General features: G+C 40.8%; 1 protein-coding gene across 6 annotated transcripts in view; it reads left to right on the top strand.

Annotated features, from left to right (window-relative positions):
• The window catches only part of LOC149167665 (S-adenosyl-L-methionine-dependent methyltransferases superfamily protein), a 298,474-nt gene that overhangs the window by 24,551 nt on the left and 249,009 nt on the right, over nt 1–24,914 (top strand). For all 6 annotated transcript variants that reach the window (XR_016260952.1, XR_016260954.1, XR_016260953.1 and 3 more), the window contains exon 3: nt 15,602–15,696. Coding sequence is in view for 3 of the 6 variants with exons in the window: in XM_089433072.1 (XP_089289198.1) it covers nt 15,602–15,696 (95 nt within the window). In the remaining 3 variants the exon portion in view is untranslated. The remainder of the gene's footprint in view (nt 1–15,601; nt 15,697–24,914) is intronic.

Here is a 24,914-nt window from a genome sequence, read left to right as displayed (position 1 = left end):
CTGTATCCTCCTCTCCTGGGACCTAATGGAAAAATATCTATAGGATCCCAAGACATCTGGCCCAGGCTTCTCCTCGATGTCAAGGCCCACCTAAGTTGCACGAAATGCTGAAACATTTCGAAGTTTCCGAAACAGGTAAGTTTAGAAACGTCACTTCCTAAAAATGGAAACGTTGGTCGAAACGTCATATATATATATATATATATATATATATAAATAAGTGAATAACACATCATCTTTGCAAGAAAAAAGGGAATAAGACTCATAGATGACAATTTAAAAGGAAAAACAAGACTATATTAACTCTCATAAATGATTACATGATGGTCGAGTTTCGGGTATGGGGACAGCCCGAAACGTCAGGTTCCTAGAAGTTTCGTGCAACATAGAGGCCCACCCATCCAATACTAACCTTGGTCTGTAACAACAACAAGGAAAACCGACCTTGCCATGCGACAAAGGCCTCAATCTCCCCCGTATGTCCAATCAGGGGTGAGCTAGGTCACTCTCTGTCCTGATCCCGCTTATCACGAAGCAGAGTGACCAATCAACCAACCAAATCCCTGGATCCCACAACTAGATCGACTACGGCATAGTCCTAACAACTATTGGCACTAACCTGTACCATGTCTTAGGTCCTTGCGTGCAGTCAATATATGGACTCCATACATCGCGAACTAATTTGGTGCATGCCAAATTGCCCTGTGTTGGCCATACCACGCGGAGGGATTTGCTGTCTTGCCTCCTGAAGGCGCTCCCCAATACCGCTTGGAGTCTAAAAATCCGCTCACAAAAAGGGTCCACCAACCGTTGTAGATGCTCTTGAGACACCTCAAAATGTCTTGCCAAAAGGGGGTCATGCATCTCCCTAAGTGTGGGCTCAAGGGTGGAGCAAGTGCTACCCTTGCAAAAGATCGAACTACCTCCAACACTGCATCTGCCAACTCACACCTTGACCATATGGTACCGCTGAAAAGCCTCTCTCCCAATGCATAGAGTCCGTCCAACTGTCTTAGATGAACCTCCTGGGTCCTGTTGCTTGTGATGACAACATTAAGAGACGATATCCAAGTCCCCTGTGATAGTGTGCAATGCTAGAGAGTGATAAATGGAAGCTCACGGTTAACCCTATGACCAACTCGCTCTCCAAATCTGGGTTTTCCAAACCCAATGGTGTGCTTGATGTCCCCGCTAGGATATCTCTCTAGTGGCAACACTCCAACAACTTGCTGTGCATCTTCATGCTCTGTTGTGCACAAGTACGCACCCTTGCACTCCTCTGCATAGCACTGAACTCCGTGGCACAACACTGTGCACCATTGGATACCAATGCTCACTACCGTACCACCCTGTACCATATGGCAACCCACATGTGCCAATGCATCCACCATTTTGCTAGTAAGATCTCCACGATGTGAGTTATATCTCTTCATTTGACTTGACAAACCTGAGCAACCTAACTCCTCACATGCTAACAGGAATGACACTACTGCACCTCCTCAGTAGCTCCTATGTCCAATAAACCAGGGAGAGAGCATTGTCTCCATGTAATGCACTGTCTGGTGGCCTGTCGATGCCACCTCCTCCTACCAGATCCTGCTAGAGTAAGCTAATCACCATGTGACCCCACACACATTCAACATGCCAAGACCAATGTTATCGGAACCGAACCGGTCATCGAACCGAAAAACCTTGTGGATTGGGAACTGGTCGGAACCGGAAAAAAACCAGTTTACCCAAAATACATAAAATATTCATATTTTAAAGGAAAAACATATATATTCATGTACATCCATATGAATCCAAACCATTTATACACAAATATGCAAAAGTTCTCATTTATATAGCAAGTAATAGTGCATATAACCAAAATAGCACTTAGTGCAAAACATTGCTGAACCAAAAATGTTACAAACATCAAGAAGCAGGCTCTAAAAGGCCTTTATAGTCCAAAATAACATGCTAGATCATAGTATTATACTACATCCTACAATGCTACAAGCTACAACTATAGCAAATCAATGATCAAATCATCAATCATCATCAAAATCATCATCCTCCTCATCCTCATCTAAAGAATGAGTAGCATCCAAGTCTGCAATGGGATTACGACTTGATTCCCTTGGCCCTGAAGCTGCTACTGGTGCTTCTGATATATCTGCCTCTGCATCCTGTGGAGGTGGGTCCAAGTCCAACCAAGAAAGGTCTTCATTGTCAAATGCTACTGGTTGACTTTCCACAACCCATTTTGATGTTGGATCAAAGTCACCCAAGACAATGTTGCTTGTTTTAGGGGTTTTATTCAGCAATTGATTGCGCCTCAACCTAAGGTTGTACTAAACAAAAACCATGTCATTCAACCGCTTTTGCTCCAAATGGTTCCTCTTCTTAGTGTGTATACGCTTAAACACACTCCAATTCCGCTCACACCTTGAAGCACTACATGTCTGACTCAAAATTCTAATTGCAAATTTTTGCAATTGACGACATTCACTACCAAATTGTTGCCACCAATATCCTGCGAAAAGAGTGGAAGGAAAAAAAGTATTAGCAAATGAATTTGAAAGTTGAAATCAAATGAGTAAATTACTAATATAAGAATTTGCAAATTTTAACAGTTTTTACTTGGGGGACTCTTTGCTTTATTTCTTATAGCCCATAGAAATTCCAAAGGTACCAACACTCACTAAAATTCAAGAGCTTGTTATGAATTTGATCTTGAGTCTTGGAATTTGAGATCATGCGCTCAATGCATTTATTCAATCCCCTTAAAACCTCCCCATCAGCCTCAAAATTTGTAGGTGTAATGATACCTTCAAAATTCAGAAAACAAAAACATATTCATAAAGTCAACAAAACTAAAAGCTAAAAGCAAAATTTAAAATTATAACTTATAAGCAATGAGAATTGAAATCCAAAATTACATACCTTGGATTTAAGTAGTAGCCGACTGCATGTAAAGGTCTATGGAGTTTTTTGTTCCATCTTTCATCAATGATTCTCCATAGAGGAATGTACTTTTGTCTTTTATCCCCATATGCTGCCTTTATTTGTTCCTTGGCCTGATCAATGTTTTACAACTCCGACTCCGACTCCGACTCGGCCGAGGATCGACTCCGACTCCGACTCCGACTCGGTAATGACTCGGCCGGCTCGATTTCAATGACTCTGTCGTTGTAAAAAATACATTAAATATTTATTTTTTTTATAAAAAAACATAATTTTAAATATTTTAAACATAATTTTAAAGATTTTCATTCATGTTTCCAAACACACAGCATTATAATATAGATGGAAGACAACATATGATCAAAGTAGGCTCATGAACCAATCCATTATATCAAAATGGTACCCAATGGCAATACATAGTCAACTGTCATACATGATCAAAGACTCAAAACAAAATACAAATAACCAAGGAGGCTAGAAATGGCCTCTACAACAAAAGTAAACTGTGATGGTGACCAGACTCCAATACTAGTACTACTGGCTACTAGGCTAGTAGCTACTGCCAGAGGAGCCAAGATCATCTCGACCAATCTCTGGATCATCAGAGTCAGAGTCAGACAAGGGGCCCCATGCCTCCTCCTCATCATCATCGTCTCCAACTGCAACTGTAGAAGTGGTGCCAGTACCACTAGCAGGCTGTGCAGCAGATGCAAGCTGAGATAGAGTAGATATGCGGCTGCGCTTCTGTCGTGGCTAAGTAGAGGAAGCACCTACAACTGGAGTCCTACTCCTTGCTGGCTGTGAGACTGAGGCTGGTGGATCGGGATCTGCATTCAACTGAACAGGCTGAAGTTGATGTTGCAGTTCAAGTTCATCAAGATCCTCATCAGGATCAAACTCTGGTGCACGACTCTCCACTACCCAATCTGATGTTGGATCAATGTCTTCCAACACAATGGGATCTGAATCAGGTCTTTTGTTCAGCAATTGGTTCCATCTGAGCCGAAGGTTGTATTGGACAAAAACTAGATCATTCAACCGTTTTTGCTCCAAACGGTTTCTCTTCTTTGTGTGAATCCTCTCAAAGACAGACCAATTGCGCTCACACCCAGATGCATTGCAAGTTTGACTCAAAATACGAATTGCAAACTTTTGCAATTGAGGGCACTGGCCACCAAAGGCCTCCCACCATTATGCTGCAAAAAACATAGGAGTGTAATGAATTATGAGTTAGATGAAGGCTGAAGCTCAACAAAATTACAAATTATATCTAACTTTCAAATTATAAATGATTTAACAAACTTTAGTCTTTAATAAAAAAAGTAAAACTGTAAAACCATTAAGAAATTGAAAATTGAAATTTTTGTTTACCTGGCTCATCTGCTTCTCTTGCAATCTTTGCTAGGTTCTTCCCAAAGGTACCTGTTGCATTGCTGAAGGATGTGACCTGTTGATGTATCTGCAGCTGATCAGACTCCGATGGGATCATGCGTTCAATGCAATCAACCAGTCCATCTCTGACCTCCCCCTCAAAGCTCCTGACTCCTTAGCTCTATAATGATACCGTGGGTTCAAAAAATACCCAGCTGCATGTATAGGGCGATGGAGTTGATTGTTCCATCTTTCATCAATGATTGCCCAAATGGGCCCATACTTTGCCACTCTATCCTTGTATGCTGTCTTTATTTGCTCCTTTGCTTGATCCATAGCCTCATAAATGAAGCCCATAGCCAACCTTTCCCTATCCACCAACCGCAACACCTTAACTAGTGGCTCAGCAAGCTTCACAATCTCTGCTGCCTTTCTCCAAAAAGTTTCATCATGGACTTTCCTTTTCAATTCTCTGCCTTCTGGTTTGTTAGACCAATTGGTTTGATTCCATTCATCACTGGAAAACATCTTTTGCAAGTTTCTATGTTGGGAAAGCATAGATTGCAATGTCAAAAAATGTGTAGCAAATCTAGTGATGGCAGGCCTAATAATATCCTTGCCTCTAGTGTGTTTCCTCATGAGACTCAAAACCAGTGTATGATTGTAGATAAATTTTGTTATGCTTTTGGCATTATCTACAGTGTTTTTGACCCAATCTAGTTTTCCAATATCCTCAAGCATGAGGTCTATGCAATGTCCAGCGCATGGGGTCCAAAAGATGGTCTTGTGTTTTTCCTCTAACAGTTTACCAGCAAGAACATAGTTAGAGGCATTGTCTGTGATGATTTGAACAACATTAGCCACCCCCACCTCCTCAATAACCTCATCCAATAGCTGAAACAACAAGTGGCCATCTTTTACCTTATCAGATGCATCAACTGATTTTAAAAACATGGTTCCCTATGGGCAGAAGACAAGAAAGTTTATGATGGTACGGTTTCTTTGATCAGTCCATCCATCTGACATGATGGTACACCCTGTTCTTGCCCACGAGTCCCTGAACTCTTGCAAATACTCATTAATGGATTGAATTTCTTTCTGCAAACGAAACCCCCTTAGCTCTTGCATAGTAGGGCCTTTGAAGCCTTTTCCAGCAGCATGTATGGCATCAAACATAGGCTCATAATATGGTGAACGAGCAGCATTAAAGGGGATATCAGCATCATACCACCATCTAGCTATGTAGTCACAAGCAGTCTCCCTCAATTCTTTCTTCCAATGGTCATCTAAAGTGGGCTGAATTTGACCTTTACTAACTTCAGGTACATGTGCATCTGATGGAGAGGAGGGAGTGAAATAACTTTTGATAGTCACATCACCCTTCATTCTACCCTTTCCCTTATCTTGAACAGAACCAAAAGAGGGAGGAACATAACGGAAAGGGTTGGATGTCTTAGTTTGAGGGATAGAGGAAGAACCCCAAAATCATAGTGGGGGTTGGTAGCCATCATTCTTTGTATCTCCCTCTTCCTCCCAATCTCAGCCTGTATCTCTTGTTGCCTAGCCTTATCTTCTTTAAATTTTTCAAAGCTGGCCAACAAATTCTTTCTAATCTCCTCAATTTCATCAGAGGGACATGCGGTAATTTGGCCTTTAATCCCTGCCAAGTGTTGTTTCAGCCTATGAATCCCCCCAGGACCTGCCTTAATTTTCCTATGGCAAAACTTGCAACACATCTGACTATCAACCATTTCAACATATGCCCAAGCAGGATCTTTTGCTCTAGGTGCCATTTTTTGACTAGGAAAACAATCTGAAAATGAAAAAAAATAAAAAAAATTGATTCAATGTTCATTTATTTGACAAAAAACACTCTCTAAGCTTTCTTGATATGCACCTAAAATTTACTAAGCAAAAACAGATTTGTAGAGGTGGAAAAAAATACCTCCAGGCACAAACTGCCTCCTCAAGCTTGCTCCAAAAATCAGCTCCTCAATGCTGCTCCAAATGGCTGCCCAAGAAGCTCCTCACTCCAGATACAATGCTCCTCCAAGACTCCTCACTGCTGCTCCAAAACAAGCTCAAGAACTGCTCACTAATTTTCAAAGAAGACTCTCACTCAAATGCATAAGACTGCTGTGAGTGAATGAGAGCATTTGGCTGTCTTAAATAGGGTTTGGGAGGGGGAAATGGACCCCAAAAGCACTTAACAATTTACCATTACCCTTTGGAATCCATAAACTGATTTTAACTTTACCAAAAATCACAAAAAAAGTGAATAAATTTCATGTTTTACGCTGCCCAGCCGTCGTTTCATTGACTCGGCCGAGTCAATACGGACCCGGCCGGGTTGACCGAGTCAACTATGACTCGGCCGAGTCATAGTTGACTCGGTCAACCGAGCCGGGTTGCTGGCCGGGTCATAAAAATTTGTGTTGGCTCGGTTCGAAACGGCCGTTTCCGGGTTGACTCGGCCGGGTTGTAAAACAATGGGCCTGATTCATGGCCTCATAAACAAAACCCATAGCAGATTTATCACTATCCACCATTCGCAAAACTCTGACAAGAAGCTCACTAAATAGCACAATCTTCTCTGCCTTTGACCAAAATCTTTTGTCAAATACTTGGTCGACCATCTGTTTCTCTTCTGCCTTTTGCTCCAGTTAGATGAATTCCATTCATCACATGAAAACATCTTCCTCAAGTTTGTTTTTTGTTGAACAAAGGATTGCAACGAAAGGAAGTTGGTTGCAAATCGTGTGATGGCTGATCGAACAAGCTCTTTACCTCCTGTGTGCTTTCTCATAAGGTTCAAAACCCATGAGTGGTTGTAGATGTACTTGGTTATGGATTTTGCATCTTCCACACAATTTTTCATCCACTCAATTTTGCCAATATCCTCAAGCATGAGGTCCAAACAATGGGTTGCACATGGAGACCACCAAATGGTGGGGTGTTTTTCCTCCAATATCTTTCCTGCTGCAACATAGTTAGAGGCATTATCTGTGATAACTTGTACAACATTTTCAGCCCCTACTTCTATAACTACTTCATCCAAAAGACGAAATAGCAATTGTGCATCATTCACTTGATTAGATGCATCAACAGATTTGAGAAACATAGTACCTTTTGAACAAGCAATTAAGAAATTTAGTATGGTGCGAGATCTACCATCAGTCCATCCATCAGACATAATTGTGCATCCTATTTTGGTCCATGATTGCTTGAACTCTGTAAGGTACTCTTCTATTCTTTGGACCTCATTTTGTAAAAGTGGCCCCCTGATATCATGAAAGCTAGGGCCTTTGAAGCCTGCTCCACATGAAGCTATAGCATCAATCATGAGCTGATAATATGCATAATTAGTAGCATTAAAAGGTATGTCTGCATCATACCACCATCTAGCAATGCATTCATATGCAACCTCCTTCTCTATTTTCTTCCATTTAGCATCAAGGGTTGGTTGAGAACTAGGGGTGGTGCGGGGTACAAAGGAGGAGTCAATCCCTTTATAGGTTGTTGTCCTCTTCAAGTTTAAACCACTTGAACTACCCTCTCCAACTTTAGAAGGGAAACTAGAGGATTCTTCAAAACGGGCACATATGCTTCAAAATCAGGGTCACTATACATGGCATCATCCTTTTGACTTTTGGCTATATCTTTTTTAAGTCTTTTTCCCCCCTTCTCTTCATTGTAGGATTCAATTAAACTTTCCATCTATGCTTTGAGATCATCAGAAACATTTTCACAAGGTTTTACTTGTCCTCTCCAATGTGCTAGGTGTTCTTTGATTCTATAGATCCCCCCACCCTTAACTTTTTTCCCACAATAGTTGTGGATTTTTACCCCTTGTTCATTTAAATGACAATGAACCCAAACTGGATCATTCTTGTTTTTGGGGGCCATGGGGAAGAATAAAAAAATCTGTACAGAAAACCTTATGGTTTTTAGAATTTTATTACATGTTTTTTAGAGAAAAATAAAAGAGGAGTAGAAACAATGAAATACCTGGAGAAGATCTGTAAATTTTGAGAAGAGAAGAAGCTCCAACCAAGCTGAAAATAAACTCTTCAATTAGCTCCAAAATCTCCTTCAGAAATTTGCCAATGAAATCTCTCAAAATAACCCTGCAAATTACAATAATTTTTGAGAAAAAATAAAAGAAATTTGAAATTTTGAATTCTGCATAAAAAAACTGGGGTTTTAAAATTTTAAGAGAAGAAAAAATAGTTTTTTGAAGAAAAATAGAACATTAATGGTTGAAAAAAATACCTTGTATTTCCCTCTTAATTTGCTAAAGAAAATCAGCTCCAAACTCCTCCAAAATCAGCTCCAGAGCAGCCCCTACAAATCTGCATAAAAACACTGGGGTTTTAAATTTTTATGGGAAAAAAATAGTTGATTTTTAGAGAAAAATAGAAGGAAAAAAAAGAGTTGTCATTTCCTTGATTTATTCTCTAAATATTTTGGAGAAAATCAGCTCCAAAAACAACTCCAAAATCAGCTATGTAGCAACCCCAACAAAATAAAAAAAAATCTTCCACCAATTCCAAAAACCACTGAAGAAAACCCAAAAATCTTTGGGAAAAAATAAATCTTTGAAGTAGCTAAAAAATATTCCAACCCAATAGCTCTCAAAGACTCCAATCAGCTCTTCAAATCTGCAAAAAATCTCCCTCAGAACAACCCTGCAAAAACCTCTCCAAATTCTCCTCACCAAACTTAGCTCAAGAAATGCAAGAGACTCGAATGAATAGTGTGAGTAGAATAGAGGGGTTGGGGGTGTTTAAATAACTTTAGTGGGGGGGGGGGGTGTGGCTAGATTAGGTTAAGAATTTAGGAAAAATAATAATAAAAAAAACCAAAAAAAAGAAACAAAATCAATTTTTTGCCTACCTGGCTGCGTGGCCGTGGGGCCTGCAGGCTAGCAGAATCGGTCATTTCTGGTTCAGAGGGCCGGTTCGGACCGATTTTGCCTCCAAACCGGTCGGACCAACCGGTTTTGCCGGAACTGGTTTGGTTCCGATAACATTGGCCAAGACAACTCATGAAATTTGTCTGCTCCCCCGTCAATCCATCCTAGCACTAGTGTTGATGGAGATTTGAAAGTGTGTGGGCGCTCAGTCACTGGATCCATCGCGTCTATAATACCACCACTAACCAAGCCCATGCTGTGGCGGGGAATCCCACCTGGATCCCAACAATAGTCTGGCCCTCGAACTTCGTAAGTAACCTGCGACCCCTACTGGACTATGCTCTTGGCCATGGATATATCTAGGCACCTAGCTGGCTCCCCCAGATACCAGCTCAATATCTCTCGCCATCCAACCCCAAGAGAGGGATCGAATGCACAGACACCCTTAAACAAAACAACTCCCACCTGTGAACGTTGTGCCCTGCGCAACTCATGTCGCTCCATCTCACAATCCTGATCAACCCATGAGATTTGTCTAGGTAACTTTGCCTCTCTCTCTCCAATGTGCAGAGGTAACCTAATAGTGTTATCATCCCCACCTATGTATGCCTAAAGAGGGTTGCTCTGATGCTCCAATGTGTACTCTTGCTGTACCATTAGGGAATCCAACCATTCCCCATCGCGAGTCAGCTTGGCTACTGACTCAGCACAATCCGCTCCCATGCCATCCAACTCCTCATTCTGCTGCAGAATGGTCTCTCAAACTGTCGTGGCCTTCTTTTCCAATGTTAGAAAGTCGGCCTAGTGCTGTTGAAACTATTGTGGGCAGCTAACATATGTAAACTCGGGCATAGCTTTGGTTACCTTTGTGTCTCATAGCACCTCATCAACGGTGGATGTGCCCCTCGACACGTCATCAATGATGGGTATCTTTGTGTTTCCTGGCACCTCATTAACGGTGGGTACCTTTGTGTACCCTAGCACCTCATCAACGGATGGCCCTACGGGTGTATGCTCAAGTGTCTCCACCAATGTGTCAACCCGGGCTATCAAAGGTATCTCTAACAAGGGTGACTCCTGCGTCACACTGGGTGTATCTACATGCTCCTCACAATCTCGCGTGCCCTCAACCTCATGCTTAGCCTCCTCCTCAGACTCCTGAAATCTAAAGCCAGGTCTCCACTAGCAAAAGCTCCTCCTGGTCTCACCCTCTGACTGTCCCTGCCCTGTCCAGTCCTTTTGAGGAGGTCTGGTGCCCTAGATATTATGTATTCGTATACCCACCAGTTGCTACATCATCTCTAGAATCTCTTGGTTCTGCCTCAACCTCCGTTGGTTCTGCCTCACCAACTCGTCCATAATCCCTTTTTGCGTCATCGGGATGTCCATAAATTCACCAATCACTGAGCATGTATGTCTAACACCTTCATGACCTTGCTAGCACCCCACAACTAGTCAAGACCATGCTCTGATACCATTGTAATATTCCCACTAGGGAATATTCCAAATCGGCTAGTAAATTTAGGAGTTTTAAGGTAAGATACCCTTAGGAAAACCTTATAAGTTTCCTTTAATTTTTCTGAGTTTCAATTTGAATGTTCAGTGTGGTGTTTTGTCGAATAGTTCATGAACAAGTTGCTGTAGGTGCCCCTTATTTGCTTTTAATGTGCATCGAAATTAGCTTGAGTTTCGCTTGAAACTCTTGAAGCTCGCTTTGTTGATTTGGGGTAGCATCAAATGTGCTCTAGGCCTCAAATTTGTAGGGAGGCTTGGGCACATGCATTTCAAAGAACCCAGAAACTGTTTTGGGAAATTCCACCCAAAGATGATTATATTAAAATAATTAATATTTTTAATGGGGTTCCTAAGTCTAAACGTAGGAAAATTAAAATATTAATGGGTATTAATCTAATTGTGGGTGAATCTTCTAGATAAAGACGGAGATCAAGTCAAAATGATCTGAGCCTTTGATTAGGAGTTAATCTAGGCCGTTGGTTGTCAAATAGGAAGATATAAGAAGGGACTTGAGGGTCATTTGGAAATACACCAAGAGAGATCAAGAAATCGATTTTCTGAAGTGAGAAGTTCTCAGGAGGAAAAATCGATTGAGGAGATTTCTTGCAGTAGAGGGGCAGTGAGAATTCGGAAGAAGGAATTTCTGGAGAGTACGAGGTAGAGGGAGGACAGAAAGATGTCCAGAGAAAGGTTGACGCTGGCCCACGCAGTGCTGACGCAGAGGCAACGCAATCCTTGAGGGGAAGTTGAGTTTCCTACTAAGGGAAGTCGAATTTCAGTTGTCGGGAGCCGGAGTGCGAGTCCGGGAGGCAGAAGGTTGATTTTCTCAGCTAGTAGAGGATCTAGAAGAGGGGCAGCGTAATACCCAGCAGGGGTGACGCAATTTTGCGCATAGGCCAGGCAGAGGGTGACGTAGAGGCTCCAGTTCAACAAGATCAGTCATTGATTCTTCCAGTGATAGGGTGATATCATTTCACCATTATTTTGTCCAGTATTCTCTCTGTATCAGATTGCTAGTTGAGCATCCTAGAATTGTATTCAGATTTCTTCCTGTATAATAATAAACCCTCAACGCTGCTGAACTGGTTTTCCCGCATTGGGTTTTTCCGGGGACATTTGTCCAAAAATAACGGTGTCCTATGTGTTTGTATTTCCTTGCTTAGTTTCTATGTTTCAGAATCATATTTAATTTGGTGTAGGCTGCTTCAGTAATTTGCTTCAATATTTCAAGAAGAAATCTGAAATAAGTTTGGAATATAATTTGTAGTCTAGGTGAAGTAGATTCAGCTGGTTGCAGTAGGATTCTTGAGATTGTTAGATCTAGGAATTTTCACACGCTTGAGCTCCTTTCCATTGTCAATGAGATAGATAGGAATAAAATGATTTGCAATTGAGCCCATCCTCCTTTTATAGTTCTCCATTGAGCCTTCCTCTGGCTTCTAGACTCTCCTTTTTCCTATTATTTTATTGGCGGGGCCCATTTTCCACTAGGAGACTTTTTGCCGCCATTTTGAATAACAATAAAAATAATAATCTTCCTCCTTTCTCAACAAAATATTATTTTTCCGCCATTATTCCATAAAATAATGATTTTCCTCCATTCTCCATAAAATAATATTTTCCGCTTTTCTCCCACAAAATAATATTCTCTTTTTTAATATCGCCAAAAATTGTCAAAACTCCTTAGTTATATTTGCACGCCCATAGATAGTGGAAAGAAAGGCCTCAAGGAAGGTCACACTAGGCTAGGTTTAAGTGATAACCACCAAGGGAAGCATGGTGTCATGTCCCCTTTTTTATTTTCCTCTATAGTATAGCCAAGGTGGATTTCGAGGGCACGGGATGGCTAGGACAGGGGAGTTGGATTATGTCATCAGGGGTCTCGGGGAAGTTTTGAGGGGTTTTTATGGGATTCGGTGGCATTCACTTGGCATATTCCATCATTTGCACAACTTGTCTTTCATTTCATTGCATTTCGACAACTTTCCCAAAATGGAGTTATTATTGAGCTTGATTAAATAATTACGCTTGAGGTGGCATTCCGGGAAGAATATTTGATGGAATACCTCAGTGTAATAGGTCGTTGGAACCGAAACAAGGAGATCTACAGGATGGGATGATGAGGAGTCGCTTTCAGTGGCTAGAGAGAGTATGGTGGGTGATTTACCATTTTCTTGGATTAAAAGTGACTTTAATTAGTCAATTAATTAATCAAAAATAAAAAGGGAAAATGACTAATTGGGGAAAAAGGCTAAAGTGACTTAAGTAAATTAAAATTAAAAGTCACTTAGATGGAGTCAAGAGGGAGCTTCTAGAATAATAATAAAATAATAAAATAAGATGCTTCTAGAGACTTGGGGATCTATCTATTGGATCTTTAAAAGGAGGAGGAGAAGCTCATTTGGGACATCTTGGATTTGTGCATTGTCTTTGTGTGAGAGGTTTGAGAACCTAGATTCTCTACTCCTGTAGCCCTAGGACGGAAACCCTCGGGTGATACAGTGAGAATGGGCGAGAACCCATTTCTCCCCTTGGCAGATTCATCAGAATTCACAGGACCAGTGATGAGTCTAGCTTTATTTTGGAGGCCGGAGAAATATTGTTACAGATTTCTTGAGGGCATCACCTCAGCGATTTCTAGTTCCTTATATCAACATATTTATTATTAATAAAATAAGGCTGAGTTCTTTTGGATGTTTTATCTTCTCTGTTCTTCAATTGTAGATCATATTTCTTGTTTTGCCATGACATTTTTGGTTGAATGCAAGTAAATTGTTATTTAATTGACAACATTATTTTCTGAAGCATTTTTTTTTGCAAAAATTATATTTGGAATTTTACACATGAGAACAAGAATACAACCAAAAGTAGTATATCTTTCAATTCAACTTGTTGTCCATACTAGAATGCCCTTAAACATTAAAGCACTTGAGTAGAAACATGGTTATTGTACCTTATAGCTGACGACTTACCTTCGTCAGATGAACATGCTAGATGAAATAAAGCATTCGTTGGAGCATGGATGGGAGGCACCTGAGGATAGCTATCTATGGATCACAATAGGGCTGTTGGATGGTAAGCTGAAACAATGGGAGAACAAATTTCCTTTAGGGGTTACCCACTTCGGTGGGTAACAAGGTGCAAATATATTCACCAAATTTCCTTTAGGGGTTACCCACTTTGGTGGGTAACAAGGCGCAAATATATTCACCTTAATTTGGTTTTCTCCTTGCAAACTTGAAATATAAATGTCCCACACGTTATCTATTGACAATTTGGCCTTGGAATTTTAGGATCTTGATCTTCTTCAATGGTCAAGCCCTTTTGGAAAAAGAGAATGAAATGAACAACATAAAGCTCATCTCCTTTATGGTTTGCTGTCTAGGTCAATGCATCTGCAAAGTCAGTAAGATCCACTTTAAGGCTTTTAGCAATCCATCTTTCACTCGTATGGGCCTCCCCATCCAAATGTTGTAGTGACACATTCAACTTATCCTTGTGGTAATATAAGTGTTGCACCTTTAATGCTAGCTTAATGTTGCTTAAACACATCTTCAGTCCACTTCCCCATCAAAGTCAAGTCTATTATGGGATCTTTGTTTAAAGGTTAAAGCAACTTCCATGTCCCCGATGATCTTAGATGGGTATTGCCTTTCACTTATAAATGGTTTAGCTACCTTAACCTCCTGAGAGCCCTCATGATTATAAAATTAAGATTGTTCCATGATCCATGGCCCCCTTGCCAAGTTTTTGTAGTCATATTATCTCCTTGACTTTTGTAAAAATATAGAAGTATTCTTGCAAGTTCCCTTGAGTCAAAAATTGAGATTTACCCTCGGACATTTTTTTAATTGGTGTTTTTTTAATAGGGAAAAAAATAAACTCACAGCAACATTGAGAATCCATTGAATCTTTGATAGCAAGTTGTGGTGTTCTTGTAACCAAATGGAGTTGTTATCTCAACATAAATAGAAATAGGACAATAGTAAAAATATAGGTGAAGAAACATTTAGGGATTCTGTGCACCTATGGCTTCATTGCATCTACAAATATGAGCAATGGAAGAAGACGTTTCTAGTGAACACCATAAATTGGCTGAATTATAGAAGATGCATATGAGAAGGGGGAACCCCTTTTATATCAATACAATGGAGGACATCCTAACAAAACCCTAATTTAATTTTTGAATCACTAATAAGAGTGATTAGGTCCTTGCTATATAAGGTGGCATATTTACAAACATAGCATTATTACAAAATCATGGGCATGCACACATAATAGTTCATTTACAGAGTCTAATACCTACTAAGGATGTTGTAGTTAGTTACATGACACAAGTTAGAGATTTGGAAATTTTAATTGTATAAAATGTGTCGAACATTGTTAAGGTTAACATTTTATAATTCTTTGGACCATTTTGTAGTAAAATCATTTTTTGAGTGTTATGTGAAATAATTGTCAAATCAACTCATTTTGGTGTGTAAATTTAGGTGATGTGCATGCAGCATGAGGATAAAACTCAATAGGAATCTCATAACATGTATGTTGAAATATTGAAACCAATCCTCACCTTAGATAGCAATCATGTGGTTTTGCATTGTTGCATTGCATTTTTTGCATTGATGGTCCCTTTATTTCTACTTTTCTTTATGACTTTTCTATCTTAATTTCACTCCATTTTGTGGTTAAATAGTTTGGCTCTATTATAAAAATCTTCAACGAGTTGAAAAGTAGAAACTATTGGTATTGTCTAAGATATATGACATTATAAAACAATATGCCTAAAATATTTATATGTTGAGACTCAACAATATTGAGGTTTTTCTTATATGTTCTTGGTATTTATGTCAGATTTGTCAGCGTCTGCTCTTAGTGAAGCTCGTGAGCAATGGGAGTATCATCGAAGGCCTTATCCTGCTGATTTCTATGAACTAGATCCTTGTGCGGTGGGTGTCAATGTGGTTCAATATTGGTGGATAAGAATATAGAGTATAGAGCAACATTGTGGTGTGCATTTAACATGGATCGTGATTCATATGTTGCATTAGTTTAGAGAGTACCTACTACATGATTGAAGTTTTTCTTTTCTCATTAGTTTCTTTTCATGTTTTCCTATGAAACTCTTGGCATTATGACATTGTAGTGTAGATTATTTACATATTTTTCTTATTGCCCTAGATAATGAATGCGCTCTTTCTAGATTTAGGGAAATACATATTATTGCTAATCTAGATTTGGTAGCTCTTTCATGTCAAACACATTATAAAGATTAATCTTTTCGCCACTTGTCATTAGGGAAGCTTTGAGGTATAAAATGTCCTCCCACGAAAAATAATTAAATAATAGCTAAAATAATAATATAAGAGACATGAATTTTCAAGGGTAAGAGCAAAAACTATTTTTTTCATGTATTTTTGACTTATCACCTTGTAGGTTTAATCAAATTTCTAGTGTTGGCATGTAATATCCCCAATTTTGATTTTCCACATTAGAGACGATTTTTGGAAGGAAAGGCAATTCTGGCATTGGGACTTAGGAGGAAAAAGAGAAATTGCAACTCTAGTGGAACGTGGGGCCCACAAGAGAGAGAAATTTGGCCCAAGAAGGGAACTCGCACTCTTGGAGGAGAGAGAAAGAGGAGAGGATGCGAATTAGGAGAGAGAAAGAGTGGGGGCCACCAAGGGAGAAAAGGAGGCCAACAATTATAAATAAGGAGAAGAGGCCTTCATTTGCATCTTTTGACAATTTAACTTCTGAACACAAGTTTTCTTGAGTTGTTTAGCCAAGTCAACCGGTGCTGTTTAGCACGAGGGATTCCCAAGCAGGAATTCCACCTCTACCTTCGGTGAACAACGAGTATTACCCTAGGAGAGTAGAGAGAAGTCTATCTCAGGACTTCTAAACAGTGTTGTTAAAATCGCGTTTTTTTGAAAAAATCGCGATTTTTTCATCTTGCCGATCAAATCGCGATTTTTATACGAAAAAATCGCCTACTTTTTTTTTTGCCGATTTTTACTGAAAAAATCGCGCTTTTTTTCAAAAAACCGCGATTTTTTCGAAAAAAGCGCGATTCTTAACGAAAAAATCGTGGGGGCTCAGGACAGCATAGTTTTATAACTTTTTTTGGGTTTTTTCATGCAATGTTTTTTGAAAGAAACAAATAATTTTTGAGTGGGGTAGCTTAATGATCAAGTCTAGGCCCTAGTATGGATATGCTATTCATGGTAATGTTAAATTCTTAAAGTAAAAGTGACATTCTCCTTAATCTTCATTTTCATCCTTTTACTTAAATTTTTAACATTACCATGAAATGACTCAGGATGTTTGAGAGTGGTTCCAGCCTCATTGGATTTCATATGGAGAAAGTAGAATTTTAGATTTCATTTAAAATCCAGCAGACTTATCAGTTTTTCAGGATTTCAGGATTGGGAGATTGTAATGTTTCCAGGTGACACCACCTGCCCGGGCTACCCCTGCCACCAGTAGAGGACGTGGTCTACCTCCTATAGCTCCTACTTCTAGTTCTTCAACGTCTAGAGCACATCAGACTCCACTGCCATTTCCACCTGCACGGGCACCAGCATCTACATCTAGAGGGAAAGGGAAAGCTGTGGCATTTTCTCGCAAGAGGGGCAGAGGAAATCAATAGGATTAGACTTTCATTTTATTGTATATGACATTATGACATGATGAGATACATTATCATATTTTTTGTTGATATTTTGAGGCTGAGTTGGGACTCAGGAGTCAGGACTTACTATTCAGGACATGATTCAATGTTATGTGTGATTTTAGCGCTAGAAATGATATTAAACATCTTATATGTTAGTTTTTTTATCATATTTATGTGTCAATGTATTTATTTTATGTTGTAGATGGTTTGGATATTAAAAAAATTGAAAAAAAATGAAAAAAAATGAATATTTTTGTGCCAAACGCTTTTTTCCCGCTTTTGCCGATTTTTTCCGCTTTTTTCCCGGCGCCGATTCAATCCCGATCGCACTTTTAACAACATTGCTTCTAAAGAAGCTACATTGCAGATCATTCCCAGTTGGTGCGTATTTTCCTTGGGCCCAAAAGTTGTTCATATCACTGCAATTGAGATCAACTATAGATTGCTGTTGAAATTTCTAAGTATTACTTGTTAGAAATTTTTCTGTATTCTCTGGTTTATTTCGCCTACTTGTTTAATTACTAACAAGTTATTTAACCATATAAACACTGAAATAAACACAATACAGTCTCAACCATCTACAGATCAACAACTGAAAGAAATAGACAAACACACAAGGGACACCGTTATTTTTGGACAATTGTCCCCGAAAAACCCAACTTGGGAAAATCGGTGCAACAGTTCTGAGGGTTTTATTATTAAGCAACTTTTCTTGAGTACACTAGGTGCTAAACTGGCTCACCCGACAGAGATAAAAAAAATTTGGCAGTAATACCTCTCTTCGGAAGCAGATATTCTAAAAGTTTGCACTAGGAAACCCTCTCCAGCACCTCTCTGAGGTTCAGTGTCAGCCCTTCTGGCCTCTACGTCAGCCCTCTCAGGCTTTGCGCAGCCTCTCTGGCCCTCTGCGTGGTTTACGCTGGCCCTCGTGCCCTCTGCGCAGTCCCTGCTGGCCTCTACGTGGCTCTTTCTGGCTCTGCGTTTGCCTCTCTGCCTCTAGTTGGTCTTCCGACACTATCTCTGCCTCTCTGCCTTGCACTCATTGCCCCTCGCTGCAACATTGATCATTGGTTTGATTTCTCTTAGCAAACCCCGCTCTAGAAAATCGAACTAACTGATCACTCTGGTGTATCTCCAACTGACCCTCAAGCCTCCTCTTATACTTTTTTTGTTGAGTCTTCAACGACCGAGATTACATCTCTAATCAATGGCTAAGATTAGATTTGGCTTGATCCATGTCATTTAGAACTTTCTAACCCTGTTCTATATTAATACCCATTAATATTTTTATTTTCCTAAGTTTAGACTTAAGAACCCATTAAAAATATTAATTATTTTAATATCTCCTTCACTGGGCAGAATTTCCCCAAACCATTTATGGGTCTTGGAGATCTCATGTGCTTTAGCCTCTCAACCAATTTTCATGGCTAGAGCACATCCGATGCTACCCCAAATCAACAATTGCTAGAGTTTTGGAGGATTTGCAGGAGTTTTTGCCACACATTGCTGGAGATTTTGTAGTGAATTTGTTGGGCTGTGAGGCAAGGATATTGAGGAGCCATTTCCCTCACTAAACATTTCGCAGGGGTTTTTGGCTTAGCTTGTAGAAGGGAAGAAGGGAGAAGAACTTGTGGAGAGATAAGCGCTAGAGATAGGAGGTATTTCTTAGTGGAGAATTAGCCAGATCTCCCCAGAAATTTCCCGTGGTAGATTTGGGGCATAATTCAGTAATATCAAAACTGTGGGGCGTTTTTTGGCCATATTGGGCAATTTGCAGTTGTTGGGGGTCATTGGGGATCAATGGATTCAACCCAAACTCTTTCTGGGTTTTTGTGAGAGGAGGCTAGGATGAATTTTATAGAATTTTCTAAGCACTTCTGAGGGCAGAATTCCTTGTTCCATCCAGTAGGCAACAACAGAAATTGTTAGAGGAGGGCGTATTTCACTCTAGGACCATTTCCACCACTTGGGTCCGTGAGATATTTCTGGGTTTGGTTGGGCTTATTGAGGAGAGGTGCCAGCTAAAATCTCAGGAGTTTTTGAGCACATTTGAGACAAATTTTCTCAATTTTGTCCCAGCAGTAGAAGTAAAAATTTCTGGGGTAGCGCAGAGCGTTCGTGGTTAGATATTTCGACACTTGGGAATTCAATTTGCAACCTGGGTTTTGCCTTGCTTGTTGTAGCAAGCCCAAGTTCCTCTTTCTCTATCTGTATTGTACTCATTTTGCTCCAATTAATAAGATGACTCAGATTTTTGGTGCCATTTCCTTTGTTATGTGATAATTGTGTGTGTGTAAAATTTAGTTGTTGTTCTTAGTTTGTGTTGCTGGTATCCACTTAATTTTTCCATAAGGAATATTACAGTGGTATCAGAGCATTATCTTGGCCAGCTGTGAGGTATCCAACAAGATCATGGAAGATTTGGGCATGTATGCGTAGTGACGGTTTAAACCATAAACAACTCATGGCTCATGGGTGATTCAGTATGCAGGAATTCTGGGGTGGAATCCGCTGGAACGATGAGAGATTGGCCTAGTTGAGGAGGGTGATAGAGCAAATCCATCTTCATCCTTACAACAAAGACACTAGAGGTGCGCAGGCCGTGGGGGCGCAACCATCTAAACCATGTGGAGAAATTGACAGAATTAGGGCATCGGATCTCGTCAAAAGGAGCAGACAAGACAGGGACATTTAGAGGGTAAGACCAGGGGGGGCTTTTGCTGGTGGAGACCTAGCTTTAGATACCAGGAGCCTGAGGAAGAGGTTGAGCATGAGGTTGAGGGCACGCAGGGTTGCGAGAGCACGTAGATATACCGAGTGAGATGTAGGAGTCTCACCCTTGCTGGAGATTCCTTTGATAGCTTCGATTGACACCTTGGGGGAAAGAGTAGAGCATACACCCATAGGGCCATCCATTGAGGAGGTGCCAAATGACACCGAGTTGTCCACCATTGAGGAGGTGCCATCTATTGTTGAGGTATCCATTGATGAGGTGTTCGGGGTAGTCCCCGAGTTTTTAGGAGATAACAATGCACAACGGATTGATGAGGTGCCAGGAGACATATCCCCTGTTGATGAGGTGCCAAGAGGCATAGAGGTATCCACTGTTTATGAGGTGCCATTTGATATTGAGGGATACATTAATGAGGCATCCAGGTCCATGACAAAGTCTCAGGACGACAACCACCTACAACTGATTGGTGAGAATGCCTTGCATGTTGGCATGTCTATGGAGGAGCAGTTGGAGGCTCATGTTGAGCCCATGATGGAGGAGGATACACAACCATTCTTTGGGCTAGCCATTGATGAGGGGCAACATAGAGAGCACACGGGATTTCAACATAGTTTGCTTCAGAGGCGTGCTGACGGGGCCCACAGTGTAATTAGCTCACCCTTATGCATTGGACTGAGAGAGGCAACGTTGTTTAGACAAATCATAGGGGATGACCACGCCAACACGGGCCATTGAATTGAGTTGAGTATGGCACAACATCAACATGGAGGGCTTGTTCTGTACACAGGAGATTGTACATTCAATCGCTTCGTTGGGATTGGATGGCGAGAGGTACTAAGCTGGTTAGGCGGATGGATACTATTAGTTTCTGTGGCATCGAATGTGTTCTAGCCGTGAAATTTGGTGGAGAGGCTAGAATACATGAGATCTCCAAAACCCAGAAATCGTTTATGGATATTCCACCTAGAGATGACTTAATTAGATTATTAACCAATATTTAATGTTTCCTAAGTCTAAACTTAGGAAAACTAGTTAATTAATCAGAATTAATTAAGTCAAGGTGAAAATTCTTTAAAATCTCACATGGATCAATCTAGAAATGGTTTGAGCCATCGATTAAGATTTAATCTTAGCCGTTGGAGTCCCAACAGGAAGATATAAGAAGGGATCGATGTAGTGATGGAGAAGACACCATAATCACTTGGAGAATTCGATTTTCTTGAGTAGCAACAGTCAGTGGCTGGAGAGTTCGAGCTTCAGTGAGGAAGTAAGAAGGGATTGATGTAGTGATGGAGAAGACACCATAATCACTTGGAGAATTCGATTTTCTTGAGTAGCAATAGTCAGTTGCCGGAGAGTTCGAGCTTCAGTGAGGAAGCAAAGACAGTGAGGGGCAAAGCCAATGATCCAGAGGAAGTTTTCCAGATTCGGAGAGGCAACAACAAGGGGTCGAGTTATTCACAGTGAGGTAGTGCAGAGGACTGCGCAGTTGCCTTAGTAGAGCAACTCGATTTAACTGGAGGAAAAGTCGTTTTCAGTTCCAGAGTTCGGGTAGAGGGTCCAAAGTGCCAAAGAAGCGATTTCCTCAATAGAGACAGGAAGGAGGACTTCATCAGAGGCAATTGTGGACTTAGATGTCCAAGGGTTTGTGCAAGCACTGTGCAGACGTTGATGCAGAGGGTCCCCGAGGACGTATTTTCTGAAGGGAAGTTGTGCTGGGGTTGCTTGTGGAAGAAGGGAAATTCCCTTAAATAATTTTGGCCAGATTTTCTTGCTGTTTGGATTGCCAGTTGGGCATCTATAGATTGTACTCAGAATTTCACTGTTGCATAATAATAAAAACCCTCAGCTGTTGCACCGGTTTTCCCGCATTGGTTTTCTCCGGGGATAATTGTCCTAAAATAATGGTGTCATTTTTATGTGTGTTTCCAGTGCTATTATTTCTGCAATATTTTATTTGTGAAGGTTCCAGTGTGTTTAATTCGATGTTGATGTAGCAATAAATTTAATAATTAATGTATTTGTTAGAAGAATTAATACTAGTTGCTGCAATAGGATTCCAGTTTTGGAATTTTCACATGGTATTAGAGTGTGAGTGATTCGCTGGGAAGCTCGGAAGTAGAGGTCAGAATTTCGCTATTCAGTGGGAGCAGCAGGCCGAAATTCTTGAGGTAGCACACACAACTAGAAGATCTGTGCATTCTAGAAGGGAGTGCGAGTAGCAGATCCAACAGCCGAGCAACGAGAAAGAGGGAGATTTTTGGGTTTATTTTCTCCAGTTTTGAGTTTCACAGATTTTGTAGCCTTGCAGGGATGACCGTCTGAGATTTCTAGAGAGTGCTGTGCAAGTTTAGCGAAAATGCAGATCTAGGCAGCAGTTTGACTTCCAGTTGCCGGAAATAAGTGCCGGAGGAAGTGTGAGTTGTCTAGTGCGAGTTGCAAAGAAAGGAAGGGTCCCAGCCAGGGACTAGGCTCAAAAGGAGATAGTGGGGCACTAGATCCAGGTGGAGGAGGATCATGAGACTCCAGTGTGCTAAATGGGCAGGGTCCAACATAGTTGCAACAAGGAGATAAGTAAGATCAGTTCTGGATTGTTGCAACGGGACCATCACTTTGCTAGAGGAGCCCAAAATATCATAGTAGCAGGTTCAGTGTCAGCAGACGCAATCTGTCATTATACAGTTGCATGGCTAGTTGCAATCAGTACCCGGAAGATAGTTGCAAAACTAGTTGTAGTGACAGGTAGTGCGAATTACGCAGTTGCAGTATGTAGGTGCAATTCCAGCCAGGAGATTCCCAGAGCAGAGCTACGTAGTCCAGTTTCCAATGCATGAGGACAATGTGAGTTGCCAGGAGGGAGCAGAGAGATTTCCAATAGGGAGATCGAGACTCAGAGGGAGTCTAGTTTCAGAGGGAGCATCCCTATAGAAGCTAGTACTTCAGGATTTGGGGAGATCAAACTCATTATTGCAATAGTTGCAGCAACAGTGCAGAAGCATCAACAGAGTAGTAGCAACAACAATATGAGTAGATCAGAGTTTGCCATGTTGGTAGCCATACCTCCAAGAGCGAGGTGGGGTGACTTGGTGCTGTAGCCCTAGAGAGCTACAAAGTTGGGCAGGATCCACTTAGGATTCCACCTCATGGATCATTACTTGGTTACAAGGGCCCATAATATTCAGTAGCAGGATGGATTAGTGGTAGACTAGTTGTAGTCAGATGCTGGAGAGCGTAGTGCAGAGTTGGCAGCAGTGTAGGTGGCACAGTGTAGAGTCAACAACAATGCAGATTTTTCAGTGACAGTGCAGGAGCTAGTAGCAGTCAGGGATTCGAATGACAGATGCATCATATTGAACATGGTTAGCGAGTTGCAGTGTTGGAAGCAGTATGGCAGTGACAGCAACAACACAGATGCAACATCAGAGTTGCGCAGTGGTTGGTGGGCAATGGTACGCTGTTACAGTGGCCAGACATCAATAGCGTGATAGGAGGTGATATAGAGATAGGGTGTTGTGGGAGAATGTGCAACATTAGAGAGAACACAGTCCTTGCTAAGAGGGAGTGTTAGTTTCTGTAGCATCGAATGTGTTCTAGCCACGAAATTTGGTGGAGTGACTAGAATACATCAGATCTCCAAAACCCAAAAATCATTTCTGGAAATTCCACCTAGAAATGACTTAATTAGATTATTAACCAATTTTTTAATGTTTCCTAAGTCTAAACTTAGGAAAACTAGTTAATTAATCAAAATTAATTAAGTCAAGGTGAAAATTCTCTAGAAACTCACACAGATTGATCCAGAAATGATCTGAGCCATCTATTAAGATTTAATCTTGGCCGTTGGAGTCCCAACAGGAAGATATAAGAAGGGATCGATGTGGTCATGGAGAAGGCACCAGAATCACTTGGAGAATTCGATTTTCCAGAGTAGCAGCAGTCAGTTGTTAAAGAGTTTGAGCTTCAGTGAGGAAGCAGAGACAATGAGGGGCAAAGATAAAGATCCAGAGCAAGTTTTCCAGATCTATAGAGGTAGTAGCAAGGGGGCGAGTTATTCCTAGTGAGGCAACGCAGTTGCCTCAGTAGAGCAACTCCATTTAGTTGGAGGAAAAATCGTTTTCAATGCTAGAGGCTGGGCAAAGGGTCCAGAGTGTCGGAGAAGTGATTTCCTCAGCAGAGACAGGCATAACAACATCATTAGAGGCAATTCCGGGTTTAGACGTCTAAGGGTTTGCACAAGCATTGCACAGAGGCTGACGTAGAAGGTCCAGGAGGATGTATTTTCTGAAGGCAAGTTGTACCGGGGTTGCTTGTGGAAGAAGGGAGATTTCCTTAAAATAATTTTGGTCATATTTTCTTGCTGTTTGGATTGTGAGTTGGGCATCCATAGATTGTACTCAAGATTTCATTGCTACATAATAATAAAAACCCTCAACTACTGCACCGGTTTTCCTGCATTGGGTTTTTCCAAGGACAATTGTCCAAAAATAATGGTGTCATTTTTATGGGTGTTTCTAGTGCTATTATTTCAGTAGTGTTTTATTTGTGAAGGTTGCAATGTGTTTAATTCAATGTTTTCCCTAGCAATAAATTGAATAATTAATTTATAAGTTAGAAGAATTAATACCGGTTGCTGCTATAAGATTCTAGTTTTGGAATTTTCATAGATACATCCCTGGCCACATTTCAGCAGAGGCCGTAAATTACTAGAGGGGCTCGAGGGCTAGAGTGTTGTTGGGATCTAGGAGGGATTTCCCATC

The sequence above is a fragment of the Pinus tabuliformis genome, chromosome 5_1, assembly GCF_031772625.1.
Source record: "Pinus tabuliformis cultivar Carrire ecotype Pingquan chromosome 5_1, CPIR1, whole genome shotgun sequence".
In the NCBI taxonomy this organism is placed as follows: Eukaryota; Viridiplantae; Streptophyta; class Pinopsida; order Pinales; family Pinaceae; genus Pinus; species Pinus tabuliformis.
Note: the sequence above shows the minus strand (reverse complement) of the source record. Positions and strands in the feature narration are given on the sequence as shown.